The 27,410-nt window shown below is 27.6% G+C and overlaps 1 protein-coding gene across 1 annotated transcript; it reads left to right on the top strand.

Annotated features, from left to right (window-relative positions):
* The first annotated feature begins 16,723 nt into the window (after positions 1 to 16,723).
* On the top strand, positions 16,724 to 26,870 carry LOC114128987 (uncharacterized). Its single transcript, XM_027993603.2, has 4 exons — positions 16,724 to 17,110; positions 24,146 to 24,493; positions 24,558 to 24,615; positions 25,782 to 26,870. The coding sequence occupies exon 4, from the start codon at positions 25,813 to 25,815 to the stop codon at positions 26,770 to 26,772; it is 960 nt and encodes a 319-aa protein (XP_027849404.2). The 5' UTR covers positions 16,724 to 17,110; positions 24,146 to 24,493; positions 24,558 to 24,615; positions 25,782 to 25,812; the 3' UTR covers positions 26,773 to 26,870.
* Positions 26,871 to 27,410: the final 540 nt, after the last annotated feature.

Genomic DNA, 27,410 nt, shown 5'->3' on the forward strand with positions numbered 1-27,410 from the left:
GATCATAATATATAGATTGACAGTTTTTTTTTTTGAGATTGTTTAAATTGTAAAGATAATGGTACTTTTTTTGTTTTTTAATATAGTGGAGTAAAAATGTAATCAGGTCATTTTTTTTCATCGTTAAGCCACTTTTTCTCCATCGTAGTAAATTCAAGTACCTATTTTATGTTTATGTGGCATATCACATACATAATAATGGCTTATGGAATTATATATTTAATATTTCAATGAATTAAAACTTTAAAAAAGTAGGAAATTAGAAATAGTTTAAATTTTTTCATGAATATGATAAATTTTAACTCCATAGTCAATATGAATAATTTTTAATTAATTTAATTTGTTTAATTTATGTAAATATTATGTGGTAGATATAACTTAAAATAAAAACCAATATCGTAAAATAATAAGTATCTACTATTATAAGGTATATTTTTCATCGTTCATATATTAATAATTTTTAAGGGATCCTTAATTTAACTTTTATATTTCAATAATAACTTTTTTCTTTTTACTTAAAATTATTCTCATCTCTGATATTATACTATTTTCATATTATACCTACCTTGATTGACGAAAGCTATACGACAGTATCATATTATTATACTTCAATCATATTTCTACGCGTACATATGAATTTATAAATATATATAATAATATTATTATTATTATCATGGCATTCGTACAGACATTGTTATCAAATTTTCCCTTTTTGTCATATATGTATGTTTTTATTCCCTTTAAATTGCAACTTGTATTCTCTAACCGTACGCATGCTATATTATATTTTTCATTTAAGTCGGTCCTTCGTTCACGACGTTTTACTGGTTCTCGTTTTGTGCCAGTCTGTCCACCTAAATATTGACCTGCAAAAACAGTCATCCAAAATCATTCATACACAAAATATAATACTCGTATTGTGAAATCTGTTATTATTTGTATAGAAAACATATTATACACCAGCCATCAGGTACATTATAGATAACTACATTTATGCATATATGGGTAAGATCCTATATAATATTACATATTTTATGAAAACAAAGTGATTGGATTCGTATGTCGAGTACCAATTCTTTTTGAATTGTAAAAAAAAAAAATATCTTAAAAAAGCAGCCATTTTTCTTGGTTTATGTAAAAGAAATTATAATTTGAAAATTACGTTTTCAAAGATTATTAAATATATGTATATGGACCTATACATATATATCGTAAATCTTTTGTTGTTTTTTTCTGATCCTTTGATTCTCTGAATTTGTGTGCTTTAATTTGTTTCCTTCTGGCTTACAAATAAAATGTTTTTTTCACCTAGTCCCTTTTGCGTATACGAGTAAAGAAAAAAAAACTATTACCTTTATTATAGCGGCGATCCTCAACCCCAGGGACTACTTTTATCCACCATCGTATAGACCTTGTTTTACTTAGTGAAAGGATCAAGTTTTGGTGCTGATTTTGTTGCTGTCAATTGACTAATTTTACTAATGTGCGGAATTTTATCCCGTGTTACGTAGTTAATTGATTAAACGCGAAATAGTTTAAACTAAATGGAAAAGATAGCTGTAGGTCCAAAGTATAGTGTAATTGAAAGGTAATTGATTTAAATTATCGTGGATAAATGGGTCTTAAAAACTTCCTATTCAGTGTACGTATATTGTATTCTAAGCAATACGATTTAATAACAAAAACAGATTGAAATATGTATTACATATAAAACTATTTATAGGGTGTTAGTATTTTTTTTATCATAATATTAAGTTAGCACGCCATAGTTTTACTATTAACATAAAAAAAGTCGGCAAGTGGGTACCGCTCTGCTGTACATTAGGGGGTGGGGTGGACCTCGGACTGGGGTAGATTAAATTTGAATGCAATGATAGGTATCATTGTATACGAAAAACGATTCTGAACGGAGATGATTTGTCAGTCTAGAATATATTATAATTAAATATTGTCATATATTCTATTTTGAAACAAATATTTTATTTTTCAATTAGGATGCATTTGCATTTGGCATGGTCAATCAATTTTTCCAAAAACATTGCATGTAGTATCATAATTCACATATTTACAAGTATTTTGATAGGGCCAAAAAGATTTTATCGACACATAAAAAAACAATTTTCAGAAAAATTGAAAATTTCTGTTGTCTATAAATAGCTCAAAAAAAAGTCAAAATATCTTGAAAATTAAATCACGTAAAAAAAACGAGAATCTTAATAACTGGTAAAATTTTCAAGTATCTACGACTTATACTTTTTGAATATTAACAAATATTTAAAATCGTTTGAGGATAAATCGTTATCGTTACGCGATTTCGTTAAAATTTAAAATTCAAACGCACTTAAAATTTTTCCTATAATGATGCTTCGAGTTTTCTCTATAGCTACTTGAATGAAAACTTATGGAAAACTTAGTGTTGTATTTTTAATCCTTAGTTATAAACACAAAAAATTTTATGATTTTTCAACTTCAAATAATTTGCAAATATTCATGCTTTTGACGAATTTTTGTAAATATTTGAACTTCAAATGCTAATAAAAAAAAATTGTGCCTATGTATTCTTATAAGTTTTTAATCACTATAAGAATAACTTATGAGGAACTTTGTATTAAATTTTCAAGTATTTTGATAGGGCCAAAAAATTTTTTATCGACACTTCAAAAATATTTTTTCAGAAAAATTGAAAATTTCAGTTGTCTATAAATAGCTCAAAAAAAAGTCAAAATATTTTGAAATTTAAATCACGTAAAGAAAACGCGAATCTTAATAACTGGTAAAATTTTCAAGTATCTACGACTTATACTTTTTGAATAATAACAAATATCAAAAATCGTTTGAGGCTAAACTGTTATTTAACGCGGTTTTTGTAAAAATTTAAATTTCAAACACTCATAAAAATTTTTTGTCTGAATCCGGTAGAGTTTTTTTTACAGATATTTGAAGAAAAATGTATGGAGAACCTTGTACCAAATTTTCAAATCTTAGTTATAAAAGAAAAAAATTTTATGATTTTTCAACTTCAAAATTACTTGCAAATTTTCGCGTTTTCGACAGATTTCGTAAAAATTTGAACTAAAAACGCTTATAAAAAAAATTGTGACTAACGATTTTTAATTTTTTTTAGCTACATTAAAAACAACTCATAAGGAACCTTGTATTAAATTTTCAAAACTTTTTGGTCATCCAAAAATTTTTTATCGACACTTAAAAAAAAATTTCTCAAAAAAAACGAAAATTTCAGTGATCTATAAATAACTCAAAAAAAAGTCAAAATTTTTTGAAAATTTAACTATATACGGATATCGCTGACATTAACATTTGGTGAAAATTTCAAGTATTTTCAGTGATTAGTTTTTGAATTACAACCATAAAAAAAAATCGATTTGGTCGAAAACTGGTTTTGCGTAAAAATTGCCGTTTTTCCGTCATTTTTTTTTTGTTTTTCTCGATTTTTTTGAAAACTGTTGGAAAATGTTAACTTTTTACCTCTATAATGCACCAAGGATATTCACTTTTACATCGGAAACCACCCCCATTGTTTGAAATTGGAGCATTATTTCGACTAGTTATGCTGTACACAGACACAAAAAAAAACAAAAAAAAAAAAAAACAAAAAAAAAAAAAAAACATACATCATTGTAAAATCAATACATTCATCACTTCGTTCAGAATCTAAAATAACATAATATTATATTCATATAGTTATTATCAATTAAAACTTAGTTTAAACAAAATTACTGATAGCCATATTACATATTATTATTATTATAAATACAGAGGAAGGAACAACAAATATAATATAAGCGCTAACAATTATTTATCATCTATAAAAGTCGTAAAGTATATTCATGGAATTAAATAATACTAATTTAATTTTGTTATAACCATTTCCCAAGATTTTTATAAAATAAGGATTTAAGATATTTTGAGGTGATTTAATTTTATAAACTTACTGGTTATTTTATTTGACGCATTCATAGTAAAACATATTTATTATGAACACAGAGCATCAAAATACTACTTACTCGTTATAAAAAGTATTTAATATTTAACTATGTTTTATTTCTCATTTAATGTGGTTATGTTAAGCAAAAGGTGATCTTCGGAGTGTATAATATAACTAATTATTAAAGTTAAGGTTACTTATGTATTAGAGGTCCAGAATTAAACTTAGTTTTGCACTTTTTTCACATATATAACTATTTATTAGGTTGCTCTGAACATATTCGTATGGAATAAAATATAAATGTAGGTAATGGAATACATTTCTAATATTTCTAATATTATTCTTGTTATTATTGCCTTATATAATTTTCGTGAAATAAGACATTTTATAGAAAGTACCTGAACTACTATAACACGGACTATACTGTAGAAAATAAGTCAAAATTAGTTAAAAATTACTATAAGATTTTAAACTCTTTTCAAAAATTTTAAAATATACTTAATTTTTTTTTTTTTAATTAATTCGTGAATCACGTATTTGTTATTAAATATTATTTATTGCAACTTAAAAATCATTAAATAATTAAATAAAAATAGTAACTTGCGTGTTTCGCGAGTAAACAAAATATTGCTTATATAGTCACAGAAGTTAAATTTAATGTACATAAACCATTTAAAGTTTAATTAACATTTGGCACACTAAAATTTATTTATTTATATTTTTACACTTTATTATTCTAAAATGTGATTTGAATTCTGAACACGATTTTAGTGTAGAAATATAACAAATTTCAATCTGGCATTACGTTAAATTTCAATTAATTTTAAATATTTACAATTACATTAATATGAAGTTTACAAAAAAAAAAAATGTCTAGATTTGTTTTGTTTTTCAAATAATTTCCTATGACTTAAAAGTTTTATAAAACGACCAAAATTATCACGAGTTTTCCATCAAAATTAGAAACCATTTAGTTCATTCATTTAATATTATTAAATTATTTATTTATATTTTTACTGAGTATAGTTTATATTATATAAAAACTAATTGCAATGCTATAAAAATGTGTACAAACCCAAGTTTTTAAAAAAATAATTAAAAGTCACTCTTTTTGTATTCATGACAACTATTTTTTGCCTTTTATATAATTATCAACTCTAAATGTAAACTTTTCATCGAAATTGCCTCTAAGTGAATTACTTGACCTAACAATTACATTTTCTGTTGGTTAAGTCGTTAGCAAACGGGTAAGTATTTTTTTGGACCATCACTATTTGATATTAACTAATTATCCGGAAACCTTATTATTTATAAATTAAAACCATAATATATACAAGCTGTTGCGTCATGATGCGCAGTTTTTTGTGATGAAGTTATTGAAACGACATTATTCTCTAAAACCAAAAAAAAAGTTCCGTTTCCTTAATACGAGTATTATAATAATATATTCTTCGAGCAAATAATGTTATATTATGTATTATACGCTTAATGACATTTTGTTAAGCTAAAATAACAAATATTATGTTGAATATATTTTTATGTGAACGATGTGTAAATATAAGTAATTTAGGCAATTGACCATTTTCGATTATCAAGCTTCAATGTAGACAGTCATTTTTTTAATGTTATATACTATATAGTCTTATCTAAATATATAATATTTTAATTTTTTCTATCTTGACTATTCCGTTTAAGTTAAAAAAATCATTAAAACTAATACATGAAATAAGACGTGGTTTTTGTTTCTTATAAATTAGTAATTTTAACTAATTATTACTTTTGGCCAAGCACCATCCCATAAACACAATTGGTAATATCATTTTTTCAAACTACAAAGCCATGAATCTAGAGGTTTATCTTTTAATATTTTCATAAAATCACAACAATTCACTTTTTCACACTATTTTAATTCAATCTTAAGAATCAAATGAGATAATAATTAATTATTTAAATGTATTTTTATCATATAAGACTATATACTTTAGTAATTTAGTATAAATTTATAAACTACCTTATCGGACTTATGCTACAGTATATGTCTAGGTTAAAATATTATTGTTAAAATCTTAAATTTAAAAACTTAACTTGCTAACTATTAACAAAGGGTTCATTTAGAAATGTTATATATTTTCATTACACTAAATTAAAGTACTATTGATATAATGACATCCGTGTTAAACAAAAATAAGAAAAGAGGCAGAGAACTAAAAAAACAAAATAAAAATAAAGATTCGTAGTTCAGTAATGAGCTGTAATCGAAGAGTAAAAAAAAACATAAACAGAGATGGATATCTTCTGAAAAAGGAATACAGTAAAAAGTCAATAAAGACAATATACTAGATCAACTTAAAACTACTAATCTTTAAAGTATATATAGAAGAGTAGCTTAAAAATATATTTTTTAGCGTATTTGAAATGTCCTTTTTTATCAAAAGTATATCCATAATAAAATAATTTTCAATAAAGTTAATATTATGAAATATTTATAAAAATGTATCAAATCATAGAAACAAGTATTTTTGTTAACTATCGTGCAATTTTAAAAGAAAACAATTGAATTCTATTTCACAGTTAATTCATATTTTTTTTCGTTACACAGCAACTTTTGAGTATTCGTGTAAAAATGTACTTGTCAGCCTTTTATTGAGAAGGCTCTAAACTGTTAAAACTGTTGAAGACATTTTTTTATGCCGTAATGAGCTCAACATTATTTATAATACACTGCATATGATTATTTTTTAAATGAAGATTAGATAGGTAGTACTATACTAGCATCATTTCGTAAAGTATTATATTTTATAAATATATTAAATAATTTAAGAAACATAAAACCAATCATAACATTTTATTTTACCTTTTTTTTCTCCTTAATATTATTGGTAAAATTAAAATCATTAAACTTATTATTATTATTTTTATTTTTATCATTTCATTATCTGAATCAGAACACTTTTATAATTTTGTTTTATTAATATTGAGTATCGAAAAAATATTTATATGTTTTAATAAAATGGTTAAAGTTAAAATAAGAATATCCAGCTTAATTGTTTGTGCAGCACATTAACTATACATAAACGTGTTTACATACCTTAATTTATTAAAATATATACATTATTATAACTTGTTTTATTGAAATATATGTTTTAATATATTTAACACAATTTGAATTTATCTAAATATGTCTATTATGTTTGTCTTTTGTTTATCATACACCGTAAAAATTATTATTATAATATGCGTTGACCAATAATTAATAAATACTCTTAAGCAAAGACTATTAGTGTATACACACAACATTTTGAATACAACAAGTCTATTCATGTATTCATAAATACATTATACATTTATGTATAAATAAAAAAGAAGTAGATAAAATATTTTTTATGATATATTAGGTATATTAAGGGTTACACTACAAAAAAATTATAAAAAGACTAATTTTTTAAGGCTGACAAGAACATCTTATTTATAGTGTTCACTTAACACAATAATAATTTTATTTTCTAAACTATACACCCGTCAATATTTCATACTTGACAACCGATATTTGAAATAAATCTAATTTTCTTGGTTATAACTATCATAACACTTAAAAGTTTTTCAGACCAGGAAACTAACCCTTCCTTATTTTCCAATTAAAAAAAAAAATTCTGGAATAGGGTAGAGCAGTTGAACAGAACAAAAATAAAATGGTATTTGAGTTATCTTCCATTGACGTCCTGCAATTCTCCTGGTTGGATGAAAATAATTAATATTTTTATTTTCTAAATAATAATATAATATATTATATTTGACACTGATTATTTTTTAAATAATTATTTTAATTACGTTTTACATTTTCACCTATGATTATTTCAACGGAAAATGTCGTTTATATGTTCATTTAATATCAGAAATCAGTAGTTTTAGATTATAAGCGAAGCGATGTATATACATTCAAATACTATACATAATGATGTAGACTGACAGACCGACTCCGCTCAAAATCGTTTTTTGTATACAATGATAAATACATTGCTATATCATTAAATTTAAATTTAACACATCCATTACAATGACTCACTCGACACCTAATATACAATAGGGAGATATCCACTTTTACACCTTTTTAATAATGATGATTATTATTGATAATGGCTAAATTAGTTAGACAGTATTTATATTGACAAGAAGATCCGCTTTATATGCAATTACGAGATAGTATTATATTTAGATAAGTATTTAGAGATAGTATTTAGATAATATTACTTTTATCCGCAAAATTGGCAAGTAGACAATATGACTATGAATATTGTTTGTGAGTATTATTATATATTATTACTAAAAATTAAAACCAACAGAATTCAAAATATTAATATAAACATAAGTCTAAATATTATTTTATTTATTTGTTTAAGGTAATCTGATTGGCATATAAAATAAGTAAATAATTTCCACTCTCCACCAATTAAAAACGATAATATAATCAAAAGGTAATACAACATTTTTTCATAGACTATAAATCGATAACCAACCTATGAAATACTGATAAATTATATGGACTAAGCTGATTAGTCAATTTCAGAAATTTACACTCATTATGGCAATAACTGCAGGTGTCCACCGATATTGCTTATACGACTACTTTGCCTTCATTATTAGAATTTTTAACAAATGTAATTTTAGAATGTCGCCTCACACATATTTTATTATTTAATATTTCACTTAATGATAGAATTTTAGTTTAAATTTCTTAAAAAAACACCAATCCAAAACTAAGCGGGACACCAAATTCTAAGATATTTTTTTTTTATAAATACGAGTATGAACTTTCTACGGCAATTTTGGCGAAAAATATTATTATGAAAATAGTTGATAAAAAAAAAATATATATTTTTTTAAGTGATCAATGTGCAAGCCTTTTGAAACCCGCTTAAATTTACATAATGTGAATTAAACGGATACAATTTTGCTGAAAGCCCTAAACACATTGTCAAAACTACCATGTAAAAGTAAAATAACATGAAAATCCACTAAGTCCAGTCTGAAGAATTACGGGACATAATCTTTTGAAAAATACCTTTCGTTGATTAGAACTTACAGCACATTCAATTAACCATTTTCGATAACGTACATAAAATCATATATAGGTATTAGGTACAGCCCTGAGTCCCTACACGACATTTATTATTATATCCAATGGCATTCTCGAGAAATTCAACGAAGCATTATAAATCCATACTATACTTACTTTTTCTGTCCACAGAAAATATTATTTTTATAAATTTGGCAGTTAAAATAATTAAAGGTATTATATTTAGTGTTGTTATAATAATAATTTGAGGGGAAATTGTTGGTGGTGACATAATTTTTATATTTCATATTCTTTAGCTAAATATTTTTTAAAATTATTATACCAATAATAATAAATATTTAATAGAATTATATCGATAGATATGTTATATCAACTAAAAAATTGTCCTCTAAAATAAATTAAGAATAATTTATTTAATTTTCCTTAAAGCTTGAAATATGATCACACAAATCACTTTAACCATTACTTATATTATATCTGCTTACTATCTATATTGTACAAGAAAAATACTGTAATTTTACTACACATACAATCAATTATCAAAATATATAACTACTGTAAAAAATAATTGTGTTATATATTCATATAAACAATAAATATTCAACCTTATAAGTCTAAAACTAAAATTCTAAAAATCCATCAAAAACTCTATCTGTGGATCTATATAAGCACATTATTGTACGATCGTTTTTATTGTTTTAGCCACAATAACGTTGGAAGTTAGAATACTGTAAGTAATAATATAATAGTTACACCTACCACATAGAATTACTGAACTATAGTTGATTTAACAGACCCTATTCTCGTTTTCAATTTATTATCACCCTCAGATGTCTGGAAAACGCAATTATCGTGTATTTAAGTGTTATTATCGTCATAATATACCCCGGTGTGCAATAAGAATGGGGCATTATAATTGCTAGTAGTCTATAAATTCTACACAGAAAGAGTATCGATTGATAAATACCAAGATACTTTACTGAATTATCGACCTCGTTATATTACAATTAAATGTTATTTTTTTCTAGGAAAGGAGAAATCCTACACACAGCTTTAAAAAAATTAAGGCCTCAACTCATTCATTTTTATAGGCTACAGCCTACAATACCGAAATTTACCATAGATTTAGAAACACCGGCAATAATATATTATTTTTTTTTTAAATAATATTTATTTGATATAAAATATAAATTATCTTTTAATATTATTTTTTGACTACAAGTACTTGTAGTATTATATGGTGTCCTGAACGTAAAACAATGTATAGTTATCATGCTGTCGATTAATTGAAGTTTTTACTTCAGTTATCCCACAACATGGTAGTACAAACTATTTTTAATTTATTATTTTTATACGTACAATGCACCTACTTATTTAAAATAAAACTTAATTACTCCATGTATCTTTATTTAATTTTGTTTTAGATTCTGAACGAAGCTATTAATCAATCGATTCAATCATGATGTGTTTTTATTTTTTTGGGTGTACACTGTACACGATAAGATAAAATGCTTCCATTTTTTAAACGAGTGGTGGTTTTGGATATCTATTTATCTATTTATCTTTTTATTGTTTTAATTAATTAGTATTCAATTTAATTTGTACTTTAAAGGGGTCCAACTTAAAAATTCTCAGTTCTTAATTTTATAATTAGGAAAAACTAACAAAACTTTTTTACGTAAATCCAATTTTTGACAATATCGATTTTGTTTTGTTTTTTTAATATTACTCAAAAGTTAATAATCATAGGTACTTAAAATTTCACCAAAGCTTTTATTATCATATAAATATAATGCGATAAAATTATCAAAATTTGTTTCCAGTTATTTATAGATATGAGATTTTTTTTTTATTAAATGTCGATAAAAAATTATTTACAAGATAAAAATGATTGAAAATTTTTTATAAGATCCACAAAAGTTATTCTCATATCTCTAAAAAAACATTAATAATGCATGGACACAATTTTTTTTTTAATATATATATGCAATTAAAGTTAAAATTTTTATGAAATTATTAAAAACCTAATAGATTACTATAACTGTTTTGTAATTAAAAATCCTTAATAACTCTTTTTTTTAAAATTTACATACATTTTTCACAATGAAACCGTATAACCTAATAATATATTAAGGAAATAACTCTTTATAGATATTTCAAGTTCCAATTTGTACAAAATACTTATTTAAGCGATAAATAACTTTACTATGTAAATAATTTTATTTTAATAATTTAAAAACATAATTATTTGCGGAAACTTAAAACTTGTATTTATATTATATTATTACGGATTTTAGTATATACAATGATATTTTTGATTTATTTAAAGATAATATTTATTTAAATTATGAATCTATTTTTATTTACAGAAAGATAAAATTAAATCTCGAGTTTTATAAATTGTTATAATATGGAATAAATTAATATTATTATAATAATATGATAAATGCAAAATTTTCAAAAAATCATTTTCCTACTATAATATAGCAACTCACTTACAAAAAAAAAAAAATGTTATTATTATGAAATATACTTAGTGGTGTTGAATGACGGATCGTCTTTCCTAAAATAGTTTTTTGTGGACAATAATATATCATATTTAATCTAAGCTTAACACACCCATAATAGTTACCCACTCAATAACTAATCTACCTACAACAGAGCAATACCCACTTGCCTAACCTCTTATTTTTTATTTTTTTATTCATGATATATATAATAATACGTCCAATTAATTGAGATTTAAGAATATTATTTTAGCATTTATTCGAGTTGAATAGTTGAATAATGATGCGCTTTATAGTAAATTTATTTTAAACTTATAAACACAAATCAATTGTTTTCACAAAAGGCTAGTAAAATAGAAGTACCAAATTGTTTACAATCTACGGTTATCGAAGGTCTTAATCTGGACCTGTCTAAAATACAATTTAAATCATAAAAGCCTTAACGGATAATTATTGGCCTAAACTTAAATCCAACCCTACTTATACCCGTTACGGACTTCAGGTCATGTAAATAAAAACGACGCTTTCGCTGTGGTTGTGTATAACGTATAATCCTTGGATGCATCTATCCAAATTTATTTTTATAATTGGTATTATACAAAATTGGATAAGTTTTTACTGAACCTATAAATGAAAATTTTTTTTTTTTATAATTAGTTATAAACAAACTTCCATATTATTTTACTGTTAGATGTGTGCAACAGATTTTTATTTGATATTCAAATCAAAAAAAAAAAAAAATTAATTTTAAATATTATCCTAATTATAGTGATAAAGCATATTATATGCCTATTTAATATATTAATGATATTTTAACTAGATCATTACTTATGTTTCATACTTGTCTTATTGTTGAGTACCAATTATCAGATAATAGTTCTAAAGTATTCACTATTCATTGAAGTACCAACTTCAATTTCATACCTGAACACAAATTCCTATTCTCACTTTTTGTTTATTATTTCTATTGTTTTTTAATGAAAAAATTTTGAAAAATATATTTTTTCTCGGTAAATGTTGACCAACATCAATCAACTATATATTTTAAGGTTTGATACTTAATACAAAATAACTACGCATAGGTAGATTGACATGTTTACAATATTTGACATTTTAAATTATGCGTACGAAAATAATATTGATTAGATCAAATATATTTTTTTGAATTTAAAGGGTTATAACAATAAATAATAGAGGTATACGATGAAAGAAAATCCAAGCTCAGATTTGACATTGATTAACCGTTTAAATGTCAAAGTAAATTAATTTACTGATAACTTATATAAACAAATAAACTAAAAAATATGTTTGTCTCAATCCTATAAGTGAATGCTCAAAAAAAACTAATAAATGTAGTTCAATATTACTAAATTAACCAATATTTCAGTGACTTTTGTTGAAACCTGCTCATGATCACTGGTAGGTATTCTTGTGTGTATAACTTTGTTTTTTTAATGATGTTTTTCATAATTCTTAATTTTCATACATCGCTTAAAAAAAAAAAAAAAAAAACAAATTACAATCTAAATAAACTGCTTAAAGATATTCCGCCGTCCATAAAGACACACTACGGCGCGGTTATCATCTGATCATAATTTACAGCTCAAATTATTCATAAAAATAATAAGTAGTGATATCTATGTGTGCATTACTATTCTGATCTTAAAACTAAATGAATATTTTTTTACTTATACAATATTTTAAACATCAAAAAACCGGTCATAATATAATATAATATTTATGTTATTATATTGGAATAACTATACAATTCAATAACAAAATGCATTGTGTTGTTCCAATATTGTGTCTTAATTTGATTACCTAAATTGTATCATGTTAATTATTAAATAATTTTAATAAATTACTGGTTCTCTAATCACTCAATTGAAACTTTGTCAAATTCAATATTTGATCCATAAAGTTTGGGTAAAAAATAAATCAACCGAATATTCTCCAAAAATAAAGTTATTTATACATGTACAATACAATATTAATAACTAAAGTATAATGTATGTGTTTTATGGACTAATAAATTGTATTATAACAATGCTATATGTAAATTAAATAGGTAGTTATAATATAATAAAATATTATTCAGAATCAGTAATTCGTTTGTTGGTTCATCATTGGTAACTATTACCTATTGTTGATCAATAATTTAATAATTGCCTGCTATTTTTTCTATCATATTAGTACCTACCTAGTGTCATAAGTATCATTTGATGTACGTCATCTCAAAAAATTGCATTTAAACTTTAAAACGTTTAATTAAGATACAGTGTTTAATTATAAGAACGTTCAACCAAATTATCATAAAATAATAATCTGGATCATAATAAATAATATGTAAATTAATATTAGTTATTAAGCACGCACATGATTCTATTATATGCTTTGCGTGCGAAATCGCTATTAAATCTGAGCGAATATACATTAGGTATATTATTATTATGTATTGTAACCTTCAGTGTTAAAATTGTAATAAATATAAAAAAAGTGAAACAAATAATTTATTGTGTAGATTTTTAATTACTTATAGGTACATTGTGTTTTCTAATTTTAAATTAAAAAAAAAAACGAAAATTTCAAACGTCTAAATCACATTAGGTATATTATTTAAGGGAACCACAAGTTTTCAATTTATCATTTTTATTTTAAGTTTAATAACATACTGGACGTAGTTGCTGGTAGGTAATATAATTTATAAACTTACAACTCATACTATCTTTCAACGTTATATGGGATATAATATCGGTGTTCTAAAAAAAATAATGAATTTATCATTAAACGACAACATAATTGAATTATTATTTTATAATTTAAAAAATATTTTCGATATCTAATAGTTATAGGTGCCTATAAATATTCCTAAAACGTAAATACTTAAAAACTTAAAAATTATTAGCTGAGTTTATTATAACCTCGCTCAACGCGACGTAATAAAAAAGGCATGTACCTAGACGCCTTAGTTGATACCACATAATGTGAGTATACTTTTTACTATATTATTATAAATCCCCAGTTTTTGGTAATCACAAAGTATAAATTAAATATATTTTGTATATGAACTATATGAGTATGGTGGTGTCTCTTTGCCGTTCATGAATTCATGATGTCGACCGCATAGATGCATGCGATCGTCAGCAATCGTAGCAGAAATAGCGCACCGAAACGAAACAGTCGTGAAAAGAATTTTCTCAATATTACGAAGTCGTGGTAATCCCGATCACGGTGATGACGATAGTCACTTGAAAAGCCACGAGGATTAAACCCTGAACAGTTTTCACTTTTCTGGGATTCAATTTTTCCCCTTTGTTGAGTACCTATCATCTTATCTCGTTTTGCAGAAATAATATAATATGCAATGTCGTGATTCCTTAAACGCGAGAAATCCATTCACCGCAGTCAATTTCTAATTAGATACATGTATAGAAGGTATAATATTCAATCGAATTTTAATATTTCTGTAACATTCGATATGGTTCGACGACAATAACTCAAAAGCACATAACGTACTAATATCCCTCTCCTCGCCTCGATCATGACTCCCGCGATGACCGATGCACCAATTATGGCCAATATGGCTATGTACATATTATATTATCTGCATTTTAGAATACCAGTCAATTATCTAATTATTGTTATTTTTTCTTTTATTCTCTCCTCCAACCGTCATTCTAACGAGTGAAAAAATCAACTTTCTTTTCCGTTTCTGCCATACATCAACTCCATCGGGACATTTTTTTTTTAATATTATACTTTGTCCCTGAACAAAATATAGAGTAATTGACAGATTCGTTTTCCGGAGCACCCTTATGGGTAGGATTACTGAGTATGATGCTGCTGAGTGTATAAGTATATTGTATATCACCAATAATATTAAATATACGAATCGTATTAAACACTTTGGCCAATATTCGTTGTTATTTTTTTTGTTCTTATGAAATTGTCGGCAGCCAAAGTTGAGAAGAAATTTCAAAGTAACTATATTAAATAATTTTAGGACTTTAGGTACCTACATATTTATTAAATTGTCTACTCCCTTTGAAGTTTTTAATTAATGTAAATGGTAATAAATAATAATCTTATTGAAATTAATGATTACTATGCTAGATACGGCATAATGTCGAAACTACCATCAAGTTTACCATCTGATACAATTCAAATATTTCTATATAAATATTATACAATGCCTTCAATTTCATGTTACTTATTACAATATTACATAATATTTTACTATACAATTTATGAAAAAATTTTAATATTCATAAGTAAATATTTCTTAATTATTTCTGTAATAAAATTATTATTAAATATTATAATTATGTTTAATTTAACGAATCTTTTGAAGAAAAACTACTTTATAAACGAATTGAAAACCGATATTCGAAGAACTAAATAGGTACTACGTTAAGATAATTAATACAAAATGGTTTTGACACAAAAATTACTCGTATATTATAGTGTAAAAAAAAATAAAAATAAATTAACATTTTCAAAATTATTAAATTTATTATTTTGACAATAGAAAGGCCAGAAATCTCAGATTTAAAGGTGTAAATCCCCCCCCCCCCAAAAAAAAAAAAAACAATTTATAATTTAATTTGAATAATAATATTAGGTATATAAAAGTATTGATTTTATATTAAATAATTATTTTTCAAGTGATGTTTTAAGATAAATATTTTTTCAATTCTAAATAATAGTAGCATAAAGTGATATTTTGTTTATATCATAATATCATTAATATAAAATCAAAACTCGATAACATTCTAAAATAAAATTTTGATTAATTCATCAATTAGTGAATAAACACAAAATAATTAAATTACTCAGTAAATAGGCATACCTTTTATCAATTATTATGTATAGGACGACAAAACTAAACGGCAAAAAATAAAATTTATTATAATAATCAGTATGCAATAAACATAAGTATTACCATTATAAAAAACTATCACTATTTCATATTCATTATAGAAAATAATACAATATTATTAGACTCAATTTTGAGTTTTTTATAAGAAATTATTTTAATGCTAGAGCTAGACCTAAAAAAAGTCAAAATACATCAAACTTAATATGTGACAATGTAGTAGGCAACTGATAAGTTTAATAATTGTTTATGCAAGTTGGCATACATGTAATTAACGTCCCCCTTGGTCGAGAATCAGCGCTGTCCGGTCAGCTGGAGCGTCCGGCGTCCGGCAATACTGTGCGACGAAATCATAAACCTGTTTTCCGGCCGTTTTGTTGTTGCTGTTCGGTGCTCACGTAGACAAGTCCGTGTCTCGTGTGTCTTCTAGTATTTTTTTTTTTTTATGTTAAGAAGCACGTGTTTTCATTTATATTGGCTTTTCTTGCAAATTGGTATATTTTTTCACCCGAAGAAGCCTTTTAATTGTGTTTTTCGGCAACCCGTTGTCGTTGCTTAACCATTCGCCAGTTCCGGTACGATCGTTTCAATCCAGCTTCGGATACGACCAGCTCCGGTTTATTCGACGTTAAGTGATACATCTTATATTTTTGCCAGTTCCGGTCAATATTGAAGAGCTCCAGTTTTTCTATTCCTCTTTCCTTAAGGTACCATTCTACTATAATTATTTATTTATCATTTGTTAAGTATTATTTGTTATTAAAAAACAGTTAATCTAATTCTTATATTATTATTCGTACGAATTATCTTTTGTTTGTATTTATTTGAATATGATATTTTTATTTGTTATGATCTAAGTTGCGTTCATTTTTTTTATTTATTATATTATATATTATTTGTATCTCCCATCCCTTCCCTATCCAGAGCACGAGTCATCGCCGTTCACAAGCCAACTAAGGTAAGTACGGTGTTGGCGAAACAATAATAATAAAAAAAATGAATAAAATATTTTTAAACAAAAATTATGTCTCTATGTAAGTCCTACTTTTTCATCGTACTTATACCTAATAGTTTTGTACCAATAGGTACCAATTACAAAACAGAATTTATTGATTTTATTTAAAATAATTACTACATATTATTCCTCATGTAATTGTTACTACAATATTCTATTGATACCTTTGCACTCAAAAAATTATGATTTTATAATTCACCCGATAATGATAATACTAATATTGATGACATATAAAATGCGTTTTCAATTCTTTCAAGTAAAAATAATTTGAAATACAAACTGTTAATGTTGCAAAATATATTATAATACATTAATACGTAAAAATAAAGATAGTATGCTTGTTTATTATTAAAACTACTTTTAATAAAATAATATAATGTTCTTTATTATATTTTAATTAAAAATCATTTTTACTTGTGCGGTGCATAGTACACGTTTTTTAAATTACATTACATAACCTCAAAATTAGATACATTAATTAATACCATAAAAATTAGAATTATTATTACTATATTATTATTATTATCCACTGAGATAGATAAGAATATTCTTATCTATCTTAGTGCTATTATCACGGACTAAGATTAACAGGTCGACTGGAAACGAACCTTTATCATTTGAACAAGATCTGTTACGCAAAGTCAATGAGCGATTGTGGCGCTGTCTGGTGTTTTAAAATTAAACAAATCACTGAAATACTGAATACAGTAAAGTTCATGAAGCTGATGAAAAACAAATTTATTTAAACTATAAAAGTATAAAATAAATATCTTATTATAACAAGTAACATGTAAGCATTGTTTTATTCTGTGATGTAAGGTTTGTACACATTGACTAAGAGATGGCGCCACAATCGCTCGTTGACTTTCCGTAACAGATGTGGATCTTTTCATTATATTGTGCAGTATTGTTCGTTTCCAGTCCTGTTAATCTTAGTCCGTGGCTATTATCAAAGAACAATTATAGTCTTCATGATAAATATCACGGACTAAGATATAATGGACTGGCATCGAATTGGCTGGGGGAGTAGGAGGGACCGAGCATCAAATGTCATGAAAAATAAAATCCGAATGATTCCAACGCCATCTACATTTTTTTTTTTATTATTTTAGTATATAAAAGTATATAAATTAAATTATAGAGAGCGCTAAAATCATTCGGATTTTTTTAACCTCCTGCACTCCTCGCTCGCGTAACATTTTCGGCTCACAGATATTGCACTCGATACCAGTCCATGATTATAATATCTTAGTCCGTGATAAATATACATTGATTGTTATCACAAATAATATAATCTTTCATTATCACCACGTGATTATCACACATACTCTTTATATATAATATATATATAAACAAAAACAAAATAATGATAATAATACTTATATAATATTAAAATATTAATAATTCTAATATTAACAATTTTTCTTTTTTTTTTAAAAATAACAAAATAATAATAATAATAATACTTATGCAATATTAATAATCACACATGGCACATGCCCTTTTTTTTTATTATTATTTTTAATATTTTTAATTTAACCCATATCTGATTGGAACTTTTATTTTCCCTAGTGATTTCTCATTACTTGTTCCTCTATCTTTTCTTTGGGTGTTTCCTTAACTTCATCTTCTTTTTCTAACGTTTGAAATTGTTTTACTTTTTTTTATAAATGTATCATTATTCATTTCTCTTTACAACTCTGTTATTTTTGTCCATTTTTACTAAATATGACCTTAATAGTAATAATTTAACTAAACTTCCTTCACTCTACAACTTACTTTTAACATCTTGTTCCATACCTTTTCTCCTGTCCTAAATTCTATATTCTTATTTAAACTTGTTTTGTTGTAATAATCTGTTAGTTAACTTTTATTTATTATTATTAATTTATGTGTATCATCACAAATTACTTTTGGTTTTAAATCTCCTATCTTATATGATATTTTAGTTCTCAATTTTCTGTTTATTTATATTTGTGCTGGTAAATAACTTAACTCTATTATAATTCAATTTATATAATTCAAAGTTAACATTACTGTCATTTTGACATTCCTTAACATATCTTTAATAATTCCTACTGTCTTTTCACTATGACCATTACTTTTTAGATATTTTGGCGATGATGTTGTAAACATAAAATTCCACTCTTTAGAAAAATGTCTACACTAATACGAATCAAATGGCATATTATCAGCAACTACTATTTCTGGTACACCATAAGTACTAAATATTTTTTTAAGTTTACAGATATATTCTGCTGAAGTTTTATTTTTTAATATTTCTACTTCCAACCACTTTGAAAAATAATCTACTAGTATAAGAACATTTTTTCTTGCATACTCAGCTATATCAATGCTTACTTTATTAAATGGTATATCTGGTATATAGTGATTAATTAATGATTTCTTTGTTTGCGTTTTTGAGTACATAATACATATTTTACATTACCCTATAATTCAAATGTTATTGCTGGCCAATAAAACAATACCCTAGCTCTTTTATATATTTTATTAAAACCTAATTGTGTTAAGTGTAATAATTTAAAAACATCTTTCCTTAATGTCTTTGGCACTATTAATTTTTTTTTATAAAATCAAACCTTCTGATATTTCTGTCATTTTTTAAATTTATAAAATGTTTAATCTCATGTACCTATGTATCCAACCATTAAAATAATATTCATGTATTAATTTTAAATCTTTGTCATTAATAGTTTCTTTTTGGTAAAGTTTTTACTTCTCTTCGCTAAACTTTATATCGTTTATACCTATATACTATAGTAGGTACTACATCTATCATATGCTCATCTTCTTCATCACGTGTATTAATGTTTAAAACCTTGACGAAAAGTCACCTATTATATTTTTATTTCCTTGTATGTATTTTAGAGTAAAATCATAAATAATTAATTTTAATCTTAATCTTTTTATTCTGTTATGTTGTATTTCATCTAATAATTTATTAATAATTGATGTTAATGGCATATGATAAGTATAATATTATATTGTTACATTCCAATGACCATAATTATAATAGTGAAATTTTTTGCATGAAAAAGTAATTGCTAATAGTTTTTTTTAAATTTGGGCATACTCAATGTCTGTTTTATTTAATGATCTAGATGCAAAATAAACAGACCTACAATTTTGTATCAAACAACTTCTTAATGCATATTTTGATGCATCACAATAAATTTGTATTGGTACCCTTACATCATACGGTGCCAATACTTTATTACTAAAGACCAGATTTTGCATAAAATGCTTGCTGCTATTTTTCAAAATTATATACATGCAGTCAATGAGTGTCCACAAATCATTACTTGATTAATTAAATAACAACATTTTATAGTGCATATTATATTTGCATATTTTGATGTTGGTGCATGTTCTGCATATTTTAACAAAAAACCATACAAATATACACCTGAAAGGTTTTGAGCAAAAAAATAAAAACAGATTATAGGTACATTAATATAATATTAATATCAAATATTATATATCTCAAATGACGCTAAAAATGGGACAAGTTATTGTTTTTTCAATTACCTACCTAACATACTACATTAAATTTTTCGTACTTGCTTCCTATTTATATCAGTATATCATCCATGTATCAACTATTTAATTTTAATAAAATATTTTTTACAATGTATCAATGATTAAAAATTAAATTACAATTTAACAAATTACATTATTATATTACATATTTGGTATATTATACATCTAACTCATTGTTTATAAACAATTTTAATATAACTAATAAATAATTATCACTTCAAAATTAAAATAAAAAATAAAATGTAATAAAAATTGAAATTTTATTTTGCATGATTTGACTATTTATAGTGCATGTTTGCATGCATATTTTAAAATTTTAAATGCATATTAATCCGATCTTTATTTATTACTTATAATTATATTTTTTAAATTATCTATAGCTTTGGCACACTTTTCTGACCTAACTCACTTTCCACCAAACTACTTTCTTTTTTTAATAACTGCCTAAGTGGTTGTGTTAGTTTGAACACGTTAGAAATAAAATTTCTTAAAAACCCTATCATGTCTAAAAATCTTTGCAGTTCAAGTTTATTTACTGGATATACTAATTTTTTGATAACTTATATTTTATCTGGGCTGGACTTCATTCCATGTTTGGTAAAAACTATTAAAATGTATTTAACTTCCTATACACAATACTGTATTTTATCAAAATTAAACTTCATATTGAAATCCCTGGCTCTTTGAATCACCTTATTAACTATACTGTCATGTTCTTCAATCATATCAGCACTTATCATAATATCATCTATATATATTGTAACACCTGGTATATCCCCAAAATATTTATATACCAATTTTTGAAAAAATTCTGGTATATTTTTTTATCCAAAAGGAGCTCTCAATAATCTATATGTCCCATAGACGGTGTTAAAAGAACAATATCTACTCGACTCATCATCTAGCTGAATATGATAGAAGCCATGCTTTATATCAAATACTGTGTAATATGTTTTATGCGATAGTTTAGGTACTAGCTCTTCAAGCGTTGATATGGTATACATTTCTTTAATAATGGCTTTATTCAAATATATTGGATCTATGCATAACCTAAGAGACCCATTAGGTTCATTTACTATTTGTAACCTATTTATCCAATCAACTGATTCATTTAGGTACTGCTCTAATAATTCCCTTTTCCTCTAACATCTGTAAAGTAGTTTGAAATTTATCCTTTATTTTAATAGGTAATTAGTATTCGCCTAGCTATCAATGCTTTTAATATAGATCCTTCTTTTAATTTAATCGCAAAAATATCTGGAAAGCATCCTAAGTCTGTAAAAATGTCTTTATTTTCATAGAACTTATGTTTTGTAGGTACCTACCTACTAATGACTTCTTTTGTATTCATTTTTTTATCATATCAATTCTTTTCGCCAGACCTAATTCTACACTAGACTTTAAACCTAAAATTAGAGTAAATTTTTCTTTGATAACAAATGCAACCATTGAATGTATAATAATATGTTAATTCTTGTTTATTATTAGACAATTTAAATTTATTTTACCTATTGCATACCTTTTACCTCTATACATGTCCCTCCATACGCAAACAATTTAATTTTATTTTGATTTATTTCTTTTTGGTTATTTTTATCTATATAGTATAATGTATTGAATACCCAATACATTAATATTAATACCTGTATTTATTTTAAATGTTACTTTTACCTTATCTATCAATAAATCCTTATACCATATTTCATTATTGCTCATAGTTTTTATATTATCTACCTTTTAGTTTTTAAATTATCTATTGGGATATGTATTTCACTACCTGTCTCTGGTTTATTCTCATTTAACATATGTGCTCTAAAGATTCTACAGCATACTTAAAAATGATGTACACGATGACAACCGTTATACTCTTTACCATAAGCAGGGCAACTCCTAGGATCATGAGTTGTAGCACATCACTTACAGTTAAATTCTGTTTGTCTATTCTCAGTTTTTAGTGGATTACCCCTTTTATACTTAATATTTTTATTTTGATCATTAGTATTTGACACATTATTTTTTTTTTCAGAATAATTATTACAATATTTACTTTTAGATTTTGTCTTGTCTTCCATATTTCATACTCTGTTCACTTCGATTGATTGTTCCAGTTCCTCTCTATTTTGTTCTGCTGCCTCCACTGCTCGACAGTATTGAAGTGTTTTCTCCACCGATAGGTCTTCCCGTAATAATCGTTTTTGTACATCTTTCTTTTCTATTCTCAACACTACTCTGCTTTTCAATATCCAATCTTCATCACTCTTGAAATCACATTGTTTCATCAATTCCCTTATGCTAGTATTGAATGTTTCATCTTGTGGTTGATTTCTAGTGAAGAACTTGTAAAACGTCATAGTCTTATACTTCTTTGAACTACAATAATCTTTAAATTTGATTAGTATTGTTTCTACTGTATCTTCATCTGTAATACTTAGTGTGTTGTATTTTTAACGCGTCTGTTCCCATCAAATTTAAGAGTCTTGCTACTTATACATTTTTGTCTTCCTTGTTCGTTTTCGTCGCTTTAAAATAAATATTTACCTCTTGTTTAAACACTCTAAAATGTTAATTTATATTGCCTTGCAACACTAGCGGTCCTGATTTGTTAAACGAATCCATTTTTTCTGATAATTAATATCTTCTTTTTTTTTTACTATTAATTACTCTTCTACCGTTTGTTTGATCTATTTCGACGGCTCCATGTTTGTTTAATGTTTATTATTATATTATTATAGTGCAGCCAACGAAACTAGGCGGATGACCGTCACGCGCAAGGTGACCGTTTTTATGTAAGCCAGGGGTTATATAAGTATTATTATCATTGTTGAATAGCTGATGCAGCTGTGTTTCGAATACCTAGCGGGATGTAATTTTGAAAGCACTGACGCAAAATTTGCCACTAGGCGCGCGACGGTCATCCACATAGTTTCGCTGGCCACACTATAAATACTACTTCTAATAAAATAATATAATGTTTTTTATTAAATTTTAATTAAAAATTATTTACTTATGCGGTGCATATTACACGCTGTATTAAATTACATTACTCAAAATTAGATATAGTAATAAATGCATTGATTATTATCACAAATAATATATTTCATAATCACACATAGTGACTGTTTTTTAGTATGTAAAAAATAACATGACAATTATTCCAAATACCTAGATGCTACATCTTGACGCGGTCCCGCGTAATATCCGTTCGAATTCAAAGCCGTCAGTTGACGACGGATGACGGACGACGCCGACTCCCGACGACGGACGAAGCCGACGGACGACGCCGACGCCCGACGACGAACGACGCCGACGCCCGACTTGAATTATTGATTCGCCCACACCTCTGACCGGTCCTAGACCCTTCAGTCTTATGATCCTCTCCGTACGCGAACGAGCTCTGCCGACAGCATTCTTCGTGACGCTTACACCGACCACTTTTTATGCACCAAAACCACACCTCCTTACTCAACACACCAGCACTCCTTTGGAAACGATAAATTAGTAATACCGAAAAACAGTGAGTTATTATTTTTTTTTTTACCAATTATTTGTGCTGTTTTTACTCTTTTATCCCCTTCAAGCTTCAACGACGCGGCAGTTCCAGGTACACGTCACTAGCTCTCCGAAAAAGAAATACCGGTAAGTGAAACATCTTATTACCTTACCCCTAACTACCACCATCAATTTCCCATTGTGCGACTAACAAAAACCTTCCCGAAACCACATGACGAAAACGAGGTTTGCAGGCTATACAGGAAAACCGTCGTTACGTAACATAACCTCAAAGAACGTAATGATAGCCGTGCCACGTGATTTACGGACGCACCGACTTCACCGCGCGCGACGCTGCAAGTACACGGGGAATAGAATCATAAAGAATTGAGAAATAGGGATATGGATGTCTCATCCGTTTCTTTATTATCTATGAGTAAAATATTTAGGAACGCTATAGCGTGATATGGTCGTATACACCACCACCAGCAGCGATTGCGGTGGCACCGGAAGAAGAAGAAGGCCACCTACTAACCCAACTCAAACGGCCACTACAAAAACAATAACCGAAACGCTCGAACGAGAATTATTTTCACGTTTCGGATACAACCGCGTGTGTCTAAGCAACAACGGACCCCAATTCGGTGCAAACGACATGCGCAACACGATCGAGCGGTGGAGAGCCGAGGACTGGACAACTCTGGTATATTACCTGAGAGCCAACCCTGTCGAACGGCGCAACCAAGAAATAAAAAGGTCTACACGCGTTACTCACCGACGGTAATCACAACACATGGGTCTCAAAAATACCCCCATATTATTTTCGATTAGGAATAGACGCAACGACCAGACAGGATACCCTCCCTCGGTACTCGTCCTCGGCAGAGAGAGCAAACGGCCGGGTGACTTGGCACTGACTCGGACAACAGACAGCCCGATAGAAAAATAAATATGGACAGGGAAAAACGCGAAAAGGACGTACTGGAAATACCACTTAGCTGAAGCAGGTGACCAGACGTACTCCAAATTCAAAACAGGTGACGCTGTGTAGTGTGTACCTACTACAAAGCGCACCACCTGTCAAAAGCACATACACAATTTCACGCCGGTTTCGCACCGAAATGGTGGAGACCAGGAAAACTACACATACGCTTAGGCAAAAACGTATTCCTCACGGACCAACAACTAACACGCAGAATGCACGTGTCATGCCTCAAACGCGCGACATCCGCAGCGCACCCCCTTCCCGACACCACCGCAAACGCTTTATAGCATGTCGTAATATTTTTGTTATCATTTGTTTTCTCCCGCAGGTAACACAGCCAATATCAAAAACATACTGACATGGACGACCAGAATACTACGGCTACCAACCCCCCCGAGCAAGCGGCAGAACCTGATCAGCAGTTACTCCGGGCGGCCAGCCCAGAGACTGACTTCCGCCGCCGCCGCCCGAGAACGGCCAGGATGTCAACGGGCGCAGGGATGCGTAGATCCTATAACCAAGTCTCCCAAGGAGTGACAGGCGCGAATCCCATACCCGCGGAAGCCGACATGCCCCGTAGCCCTAGACGACCCGCAGCCAATCACACAGCAAATATTAATAACGATAACGAAATAGACGGCCGGCGTACAACTGCCACAAATCAACCGCAACAAGCGGCAGAACAGCCGACAGTCAGCCAGCAGTTACTCTGTGCGCCCAGCGCGGAGACACGCCGCCGCAGCCGCTTTACAACGATCCGGATATCAACACGCGGAGGGATGCATAGACGCCGGAGCCTGAGCCCGGAGCCGGTAATGAGGCAACCCAACGCCCATGGGGGGGGCGACCGCCCGGTGGTCTCCCAAGGAGTGACGACCATAAATCAACCCCAACAAACGGCAGAACAGCCGGCAATCAGCCAGCGGTTACTCTGGGCGGCCGAAGAGGAGACACGCCGCCGCAGCCGCTCTACAATGATGCGGATATCAACACTGCAGATGAATAGAGTCCAGAACCTGGGCCCGGATCCGGTATTGTGGGAATACTACGTCAATGAGGGAGACGACCGCCCGATGTTCTCCGAAGTAGTGGCGGGCACGAATCCCACACCCACGGAAGCCGACAGGCCGCGGAGCCCTAGACGCTATCCACAGCTGGCTGAAATTTCGCGACCGCGTCCGATCCCACTGATCGAGCGACGTTGGTTCCGACCACCTCTCCTCTCGCTGATCCCGCTCGCGTCCAACGACTCAGAACAACCGCCAGACCGACACCAGCCGCACCAACACCAACAGCACCCAGAGTTGCCAGATCAATAACAACAACTACTTGACCGCAAAAATTATTTATAATTAATGAATAATAATCAAAAATAACTTAAACTCATTAATAAAATAATTGTAGTTGAAAATATTAATCAATAGATTTTTTCTTTTGTAGGTACCTATCACTCAATTAGTAGTGTGAAGTAGGTATAATTATACCTATTTAATTGCACCTGATAATTGTACCCGTCAATCTTTTATACACAAATTATCATTATGTACATTTATTTTTTAATTTGTAGGTACTACAACTACTTCTACTACTTGATTATTACAAAATAATAACTGATGTTTTTATGTTATTTTCATTTTAAATATCAAAGGAATCAAAACAACTAGTTTATAGATATATTCTTGAAAAGAAATCTTGATTATGATAAATCACTAGCATCTATTGGCTATTAAGACATTAAGTAAGTATAAAACTATTAATAATTAATACTAGTATTAATAATCAATGATTTATAATAAAGCTATTCTATGAGATTTTAGTGCATCATTAGCATCTATAATCGGTATCAAATATCAATAGATATTGCACCAAGATTTTAGAAAAGTAAAAATAAATTATAATATTAGATAGTGTCTAGTTTGACAATATACTATAGTAGGTATAAGTTGCTGGTAAAATT

This window comes from Aphis gossypii, chromosome 2, assembly GCF_020184175.1.
Source record: "Aphis gossypii isolate Hap1 chromosome 2, ASM2018417v2, whole genome shotgun sequence".
NCBI classification, from domain to species: domain Eukaryota; kingdom Metazoa; phylum Arthropoda; class Insecta; order Hemiptera; family Aphididae; genus Aphis; species Aphis gossypii.

Excerpts from the sequence above, each read along its gene's own strand:
- LOC114128987 (XM_027993603.2), top strand. The coding sequence starts at position 25,813 with ATGGACGACCAGAATACTACGGCTACCAACCCCCCCGAGCAAGCGGCA.